We start from the raw sequence: 9,599 nt of genomic DNA, 5'->3' as shown, positions 1-9,599 counted from the left end.
TACAAGGGTGAAGTAAAAAAATCTTGTATTGGTTGGTCGAGAAAAATTTTGGAGAAGTTAAAAATGATTTAAATTGAATAAATAATTTTCTCTAAGAGCCAAAAGTATAACTTTTTTATTTCATCAATGCTAAAATTATTAAAATTAAACCCTCAATTTTTAAGAGGGACTAAAAGGGAAACTAAACCTTCTAGGAGCTAAAAGGGACTTGTTTCATCCCTGATCATGTAACTACAACAGTAATATTAATATATACAGTACAATGATCGTGATATATTTTAAAACAATTGCATCATTTAACAATTTGTAATATATATTGTATTTTTAGAAAGATAATATTGTTTCGAATTTTGAAGACAACATTGTTGAGAGTAACAATCATAAATCTTAGACTGAACAATAAAACAAACATAAAGAATAAAAGAAAACAATATCAAATTGTATCCGTTACATAAAACTCATAATGTTATCAAAATTTTTATAACGCTAGTAAATATATCCAATCACATCTACTAATGAGATATTAACATTATTGATTAAGATAGAAGTTATGAATATTTGAGTCTATAAATTTGAAATGTGTAAGTAATATATGAACTTGATTCAATTTTTTTAATTTTATATTTATAATTGTATTGTATTTATAAATTATAAAACTTAAAAAAATATATAATTAAAAAGATATAAATAAAAGAAATAGAGGCAATACGTAATGTTGAGTGGAGCAAAATGATGGTCAAGATTTAGAAACTACCACTAGAGTAGCATAAAGAAAATTGGACCACACTGAATCAGTCATTTAGGCCAAACCATCTGCTTTTATCCTTATTTAGTACACTCAAAAGCCTACTTTCAGCTTAGTTCATGTCAATCTTTCCCAACCATTCATTTTCCTCCACGTTTCCTTCTCTCCTTCTTCCACTTTTCTTATTCTCACTGCGTCCCAGTCTTCTCTTCCCCAACTTCTTTCCGCATCCAATCCAACACCCTTTCTAGTATTAAAGGTGAACTTAAATGAGTGATACATTTAAACGAGTGTACGCCTTCTATCACTCATCTAAACTTATTCTAACTTAACATATAATATCTCTCTCATTTCATTTTTATTTCCCAACCCAATTTTCATATTTTAGTTTTAATTTTTTTTGTTATATACTATTAATTTAGTTTTAATTGAGTTTCGACTTAACTTAAAAAAATATTATTATAATAAAATTTTATCTTGAAATACTTCTATTATTTTAATCTTATCATTTTAACCAAACACATAATTAATTTCAATATTTTTTTAAATAAATTTATTATATAAATTTTATATTTACAGAGGGAGTACCATAATCTAATAATTTTAATGTAGTTATAATACACAAATAATAATTAAAATAAAAGATACAACATACTAATTATATTTATACTACATATTAAACACTTGACTGAGTTGAAGTAACGAATCAATTAGACAGTTTAATTGAGAAATTATGAAAATTATCTTAATTTATATAGTAAATTATATGGTGATTAAAACTTTTTTTAGACACCCGTTTAATATGGATTCGAACCATGTTACCCTAATCTGTACCCCTAATATTGTGTATATATATATATAAAACTATTCACAAGCAATAGGATTTGAACTTAAACTTTTATAATTTTTAACATTTATACTTTACTATTCATCTAAAATCTTATTTGCTATTAATATTAATTTTTAATAAACATATTTGTCATGTATATCGGTGGATATACCGTAATCTCGTTGATAGTAAAATGTCATAAAAATAAATTTAAGTAAAAAATTGTTTTATTCATTTATAAAAATATAAAAAACAAAAATATCTTTATAATTTGAATTGAAACCCAATTAGTAAATGAGACTAACTTTTAATTAAGTGGTTAGGATTGTTACTATAAGTTGTAAACACATTGATAGACAAAAAAAATCAAAATTTATAAAAAATAAAAACATAAAATATCTAAATTAATATGACAAAAAAAGATAAATCCATAAAAAAATATTTATACACACAAATCATCAAATTTAATTTTATCTCATTTTTAGCTCCTTAAAAATCGACAATCCGTTGCGTAGTTATTCAGAGTCTTCATTCAAATCAAACCAGTACCAAAACTCACCGGATTTTTCTCTCTCACAGGATACTCCGCCGAACTTCACTCCAACGCCCAATTTCTTTGCTCAAAACGCCGTCGTTTTTTTCTGTCATTTTGTAACCGTCTCTGCAAATTGTTCTGCAGAAAAGAAAAGGAAATCATTTGAAAAAGGCCAATCCAAGAAAAAAAGATAGTTCCATGAAAAGCTTAACTGCAACCACCGTGCTCCGCCTCGACGTCAGCCGTCGTCATTACTGGAATCTTCTAATTCTTTCATTTTATTAAATAAAAAGAAAAGCAAGTTCAATTCTATGCATCCTCTCTGCTGTATTTCCACCGTATCGGATCATTCCCCAGTCAAACCTTTACCCGACAACGTCGCCATGCCTCCTCATCCACCTGTAACTACCGTAACAACCACTTCCTCTTCCGGCTCTTCATTTAGATCCAACTCGGTTCGATCTATGGTCCAAATCCTGTGCCAGTCCGATCAAAATCAGAACAACCAACATCGCCGTACTAGTAGCGTGGATTTGAATCGGATGAGCCAGAGAAATGGGACACCGTTGGGAAGAGAGGTTTCGAAGGCTCTGAATCTGGCTCCGGCTCCGGCTCCTCCGCCGCAAGTGGATGTGAAGATAAACAACATCGTGGGGAACGGAATATCGGGAGTGCTTTACAAATGGGTGAATTATGGGAAAGGTTGGAAACCGAGATGGTTCGTTTTGCAGGACGGAGTTTTATCATATTATAAAATCCACGGACCTGATAAAATCGTCGTTAGCCAAGAAACGGAAAGAGGATCCAAAGTTATCGGCGAAGAATCTCTCCGTCTTATCTCCCGACATCGCAATTCCATTTCTCGTCATTCCCAAAACCGTCGGAAACCCTTTGGTGAAGTCCACCTAAAGGTTAAAAAATAAAAATATTAATGAATTAATGGAAAATAAAACAAAAAAACAAATTTGATTTGGTTTTTCAATTATTTGATTCTTGAATTTTTCTCAGGTTTCCTCTATAAGGGAGAGCAGATCAGATGATAAGAGATTCTCGATCTTCACCGGAACTAAGAGGCTTCATTTACGAGCCGAGGCTCGGGATGATCGGGTTGCGTGGGTGGAGGCGCTTCAGGCGGTTAAAGATATGTTTCCTAGGATGTCAAATAGCGAGCTCATGGCTCCGATGGACAATGTGGCGGTTTCAACTGAAAAGTTGAGGCAACGGCTGATGCAGGAAAGGGTAAACGAATTGGCTATCCAAGATAGTGAACAGATTATGAAGAGTGAATTTTCGGCATTGCAGAACCATCTAGTGTTGCTTAAACAGAAACAAAGTCTTCTCATTGATACCTTGCGTCAATTAGAGGTATGTGTTTATCTTAATTATAATACAATACCTATTCATTCAATTTGATTAAAACTTGATTGATTTTTTCAAAACAAATTCATTGATTTCCCTTTCTTTTTTTTCTTCATAGAAATTATAAAGGGGTATGATATTTAGGATATCATGAAGGAATATTTTGATGATATTTTGCTTTTATAAGAGTTGGGGGGGGGGAGTTTTTTTTTTTTGTTGCGGTACTGCCTCTTGCTAATACTCCGTTATAGAAGTCGAGAGGAGTCTGGTCTTATATGTCTCCATCTTTTTAGTTAATAAAACGTTGGTGGTGTTGTGGTTGATTCGAGATAAAATAAATGTCAATATAGCGAGGCATTTGTTGTGGAACTTGTATGGCATTGATGGCGGTGACAGTAGCAGTTGTGCTGGTGGTTGGGTCGGTGATATTTGGGGGTAGGCTATTTGATGGAGCAAATTAAATGTGATGTGTGTGGCCTTCAAGTAATCCGAAGGTTTTACTTCATACTGGAAGAATTTTAAAATTCCTCAACTTGCAGTTGATATAATTTGATTACATGTGAGCATTCTTTTGACCAAGTAGCATGAGTACAGATAAAATTTGTAGTTCTTTTTTTTTTTTTTTTTTCTCGGGGGAGTGGGGAGGGAGGGGACTCTTTTATGGGGTGTCCTATTCGTGTTGTTTTTCCTTGAGAATATGAACATGTACATGGAAAAGTAACTTAAAATTACTTTCTGCTCAAAGTACTTTCACTTCCTTTTTAACTTTCATGCAAATGTACTTTTGGAGAATTAAAAACTTAAAATTGCTTAATTTTCAGAATTAAAAACTTCTGAAACAAAGATTTTAGTTCTCATTTTTGTCTTCTGCTAAGAAACTGCTATGTGTACTTTATTTTGTAGACAGAAAAAGTTGATCTGGAGAATACAGTGGTTGATGAGAGCCAAAACAAGTTGATTGATCTAGGGGCTTCTTCTATGATAAGGCAAGACAAGTCCAGTGGTAAGATTCTAGGCACTGGAAGTACTTATTACAACTGCTGGTCCCTTAATTTATGCTGAACTATTTATTATGTTTTGGGGTACGTGTGGTTGATGTTTATAATCAGTGCTCACAACTTGCTATTGGTTCAGGAACTTTTTTTCTTTCAATTCTATCAGACATGTGCCTGAGTTTTACCTATACTTATTTTTAGACAACTTATAATGCTTTCTTTTTATGTTGTCAAAAGATGAGCTGGTTCATGTCTGTGCCTTTTCTTTGTTTTTACTTGTTACTTGTTCTATTTTATAAGTTTATTCTCCTTTCCATCAATTTGAAGTTGCTATTCTTGGCTCTTTGTCCCTTATGCGTTCTTTTATCCCTTTCTTATGCATCATTAAGTGCAGAGATAGACTTCCGGATAGGCTGGAGCAGGATATAGAAATGGTCTCCATGGTCTTTCCTCCGTTAAGGAAGAGTATATGACCACTGAGCCACCGCCGAAGCTTGGCCTTTTCTGGAGCTGACTTATTAAAATTGTTATTGTGCTGGTTGCTTAGTTATAGAAATTGCTTATACTGTCTTCTTCGTTCATGTGCATGGCTTTCTTATATGTTTGGTTATGGAAATTGTTATTACTTAAATGTTTTCATAGCACTGCTTTCTTTTGTTAATTTTTTTTCTTTTCTCTTTGAATTCTTACTCAGAAGGAAGTTCAACTGACTCAGATGATGATAATGAAAGAGTTGACGTTGCAGAAGAAGAAACTGATGAAGATGACCATACATTCTTTGACACTCGTGACATTTTGTCATCAAGTTCTTTCAGAAGCAATGGATCTGATCTCCGGACATCATCTTTTTCTTCTGATGATGAAGGTACTATTGCTGATGATTCTGAAGACAACATCGATCCTTACATCAAATCTGTTGGAAGTAACTTTCCTAGCATTAAACGACGAAAAAAGTTGCCTGACCCAGTTGAAAGGGAGAAAAGTGTAAGTCTTTGGTCAATGATCAAGGAGAATATTGGGAAAGACCTTACAAAAGTTTGTCTTCCTGTTTACTTCAATGAGCCTCTCTCTTCTCTTCAAAAGTGTTTTGAGGATCTGGAATATTCATATCTGCTTGATCGTGCATATGAATGGGGTAAAAGGGTGAGCCTTTGAACTCCATATTATTTTATTTTAGAGAACAGAGCATTGGTTGCAAAATAAAATTTTCCTGCGCTTATATTTATCTGTAATCACATCACTTATTTAACGTAGTCATAGTATACCTGAGGGCTCTCTGATTTTTCCCCATCATTTCTCTCTTTCACACCTATTTTGTACTTGACTGTGCAAAAGGCTAGTTGCTATGCTTTTAGCAGTTCATTCCCTTAATAAACTTTGACAATCTGGATTTTTGGTGAGATTCCCCTGGGACTCATAATTTCCCGTAAAAAATTTGCAGGGAAATAACCTAATGAGAATTCTTAATGTGGCTGCATTTGCTGTGTCTGGATATTCTTCAACAGAAGCAAGAATTTGCAAACCCTTTAATCCATTATTAGGAGAAACATATGAGGCTGACTTCCCAGATAAAGGTGTACGCTTCTTCTCAGAGAAGGTTTGGCTGTATTTGAGATATAGTCTATCCTTGTTTTCTACTTTCTGTTTTTCTGCATTTACACATCAATATTCAAAATTTAAAGCATATTAATCTTGCTTTAAAGGCCAAACCTTTGACTGAAGAATAGGCCTGGTTCATTTGACCTACCTATTGCTTTATTAAATTCAATATTCATAGAACATCAAAACCTTTTTTGCTTGTATATTTCATGCAATAAAATATTTTCCTTAATTTTGACTTTGCACATTCTATTTGGTTCGTTTTACCTGGTTAGTACAGTGATATGGAGTTGAAACAAGTTTGCTACGCCTGATGCCAAATTTGCTGTACTGCATGAGCTGTGCAAGTTTAGTATATTATTGATCGTTTGGTTCACAGAAAGGCAGAGCTAGGATTTCCTTTTTTAGCTTGCTTCTCTTTGATTGTTCTTCTGTCACTTCCTTTTCTTTTTCTGGTCTAAATACCAATCCAAAAAGTTGCATCCTTGTTTTGGATGCAACTGGAGTAGAGCTAATATATAGGGTAGTAAGGAATAAGGTAGCATATTTATTCAATCATCACCTAAAATGATATTGCTTGGGTGGCCAACCACAAACGAATTTGTGTAAAGGGGAAACAGGAGTGTGTGCTAAAGATTTTGAATCTCATAATTTACAAGTGTAGTTAATAGACGATCTTAAATACTAACTTATGCATTTAGGTGTTAATAAGTGGGAATATTAATAGGCTTCAGTATCATTTATATTATCCGTACTGGCAAAAGAAAAGCACACTGCTTGCTATATTTTTTTCAGTTCATCTCTTTGTCCCTTTTTTTTATTTGTTTCTGCTTTAATGCTATCCACGAAGTTGCTGATAGTTATTCCATTTTTGATGTCAGGTCAGTCATCATCCTATGATTGTAGCATGTCATTGTCAGGGTACAGGATGGAAGTTGTGGGGTGATAGCAATTTAAAGAGCAAATTCTGGGGTCGCTCAATTCAGCTAGATCCTGTGGGTGTGTTGACCTTGGAGTTTGATGATGGAGAAGTGTTCAAGTGGAGTAAGGTATAACTCCAAAATTTAAGAACAATTTGGCGTATGTGTTGTAACCAAACTTAGATGGATTTTCTTTTGACAGGTGACGACATCAATATACAATCTCATACTGGGAAAGTTGTACTGTGATCACTATGGTGCTATGCGAATAGAGGGGAATCGTGACTATTCATGTAAGCTGAAATTCAAGGAGCAGTCTATCATAGATAGAAACCCTCACCAGGTGATCTTTCATCTTCCGAAAAATAATCAATTTACTAAATATATCAAATCATTTTAATAGAATTATGTTATTGTTCTATCATCCTCTTTTTAACCATCATAAGCATTTATTAGTTTATAAAACTTTATTGCATTCCAGGTACATGGTGGAGTTCAAGATAGAAATGGAAAGACAGTGGCCACATTATTTGGAAAATGGGATGACAGCATGCATTATGTGAATGGAGATTGTTCTGCAAAGGGAAAAGGACAGGACTCTTTGTCAGAAACCCATCTGCTCTGGAAGCGGAGCAAGCCTCCTAAATACCCCACCAGATATAACTTAACACGTTTTGCCATCACATTGAATGAGCTCACTCCTGGTCTGAAGGTGATTGTTATAATAGTTTCGATTGGATTAAAACTAGGAAGCTGTCTAATGCCTTAAATATATTTCCTTGCATTTTTGGGCTATCCCTACAATTCCTGAATTACATCTAATACCTTGATGGTTTTTGTGAAATGCTGGTTTATATTTGATTTTTGGTAATGAAATTTTGGTCCTAAAGATCAAATCAGTTTGTCCAATTGAAACTATAGGAATTAAATGGAATGACTTTGAAACCGATGCACCAACTAGGTACCCTCAGAATTGCTTGCAGTAATTGGCATGTTGATTTCAATCTCCTTGATGTACACAGGAAAAGTTGCCTCCAACAGATTCAAGGCTGAGACCTGATCAAAGGTATCTGGAAAATGGGGAGTATGAAATGGCAAATTCAGAGAAGCTGCGGTTGGAGCAGCGGCAACGACAGGTAAGTTTTAGTTTTCTTTTCTGCAACAAATTCCATGTATCAATGAAGCAAATTGGCTTGGGAAGAGTTATAGAGCCCAGGAACTATTGATTTATAATTACATGTAGATGTTATGTGGGTTAGGAACTTGGTTTTGTTCTTCCAAAAACCGTAGTTGTGATTTACTCATTCCAAGATTTAGACTCCTAGTTGAGGATAATATAAAAAGATCAACTAAGAGCATTTCAAGGCTTTATAAAACTAACCTGCAGATGCCACTAATGTAGTGAAAACATAAACCATGAGTGGTGCATACAGCTGGAAATAACATCAATCTTAAGTTATTAAATACCCTACTGAGGATTTCACCGAAACCCAGGTTTTCTTTTCTTGGTTGCTTTATGGTTAAAGGATTTAGCAGTTAAAGTATACATATAGGCAGTCATACTATAGTCAAAAGTACAGTTCTATCATGTATTATAGAACTGAATAATTTAATCATTTTGCACTTGATTTTGGTGCAAACAAGTAAACTTGAATTAATGAAAAACCATCGAAGTGTTGATATGGACTTCTGATATGTTATAACACTGAGCTGCGTATAGAGCTAAAGTAGTAGAAGAATTCATTCTCTTAAAGAACGTATGCATTGTGGGATTTCAACCCATATACTTCGTTAGATTTTAGAAGTCTACCATTTAGACGGTTTCTCATTAACACTGATATCAATATTATTTGTTTGCATCAAATCTCAGACATGCAAAGAATAAAAACTAATTGTACTTTTTATTATACTACTGGATTTAGCAAATAATTTTGAAGGTTGTTTTATGTCTAATTGGGGTTTCTTTTTTCAAATCGAATTCAGGCTCGGAACATGCAAGAGAGAGGTTGGAAGCCAAGGTGGTTTGCAAAGGATAAAAATAGTGATTCATATCGATATATTGGTGGATATTGGGAGGCTAGAGAGCAGCGGAAATGGGATTCATGTCCTGATATTTTTGGCCAAATCCCTTCTGATCATCCCCTTGACTAAATTGAAAATCCTTATTTTTTTCCTTGTTGATTCTTCTTCAATTTTTTTCACCAGATGTGATGGGGCACGCATCAACTGGGCCAAATCATTTTCGGGTTGCCCCGACAACAACAATGTAAGTTTTTAGATTAAAAAGTTTATTAAGAAAATAATAGAAGGTTATTGTTTTTTTTCCATCCTTTTGCTTCTGGGTTCATATTTGGTGATGTGATAACAAGTTGTGATCCATGAGATTTAAGGAAAAGAATTACAAAGCGACTGGGTTTTAGTTTCTCAAATAAAAACAACTAATAAAAAATACAAATTTGGAACTTGGTAATTTTAACATAAAATATTTCTGACAAGCCTGTGGATTAACAACAGAGACCCGACCATCAATGTTTTTATGTATTTGAATGATTTGTCTATGTCTGAAGTTGTTTTAATATGTCCATTTTATTTTCATACGCATATGCTGGGGAAATTG

At 33.7% G+C, this 9,599-nt stretch overlaps 1 protein-coding gene across 2 annotated transcripts; it reads left to right on the top strand.

Moving 5' to 3' along the window:
* Positions 1-2,039: 2,039 nt before the first annotated feature.
* LOC107905219 (oxysterol-binding protein-related protein 1C) lies at positions 2,040-9,307 on the top strand. Of its 2 annotated transcripts, none has more exons than XM_016831810.2 (10): positions 2,040-3,020; positions 3,118-3,474; positions 4,372-4,471; positions 5,161-5,606; positions 5,905-6,060; positions 6,944-7,111; positions 7,185-7,325; positions 7,464-7,694; positions 8,005-8,118; positions 8,966-9,307. In XM_016831810.2, the coding sequence occupies exons 1-10, from the start codon at positions 2,421-2,423 to the stop codon at positions 9,131-9,133; spliced, it is 2,481 nt and encodes an 826-aa protein (XP_016687299.2). In that variant the 5' UTR covers positions 2,040-2,420; the 3' UTR covers positions 9,134-9,307. The 2 variants fall into 2 exon arrangements, with proteins under 2 accessions (XP_016687299.2, XP_016687298.2); XM_016831809.2 differs by having other exon boundaries at positions 5,158-5,606.
* The last annotated feature ends 292 nt before the right edge of the window (positions 9,308-9,599 follow it).

The sequence above is a fragment of the Gossypium hirsutum genome, chromosome A05 (assembly GCF_007990345.1).
Source record: "Gossypium hirsutum isolate 1008001.06 chromosome A05, Gossypium_hirsutum_v2.1, whole genome shotgun sequence".
Taxonomy (NCBI): domain Eukaryota; kingdom Viridiplantae; phylum Streptophyta; class Magnoliopsida; order Malvales; family Malvaceae; genus Gossypium; species Gossypium hirsutum.
This window is presented reverse-complemented; position numbering and strand designations above follow the sequence as displayed.

Coding starts and splice junctions, on each gene's coding strand:
- LOC107905219 (XM_016831809.2), top strand. CDS start 2,421: ATGCATCCTCTCTGCTGTATTTCCACCGTATCGGATCATTCCCCAGTC. Junction 3,475..4,371: donor ATACCTTGCGTCAATTAGAG/GTATGTGTTTAT, acceptor TTTATTTTGTAG/ACAGAAAAAGTTGATCTGGA. Junction 7,112..7,184: donor AAGTGTTCAAGTGGAGTAAG/GTATAACTCCAA, acceptor TTCTTTTGACAG/GTGACGACATCAATATACAA.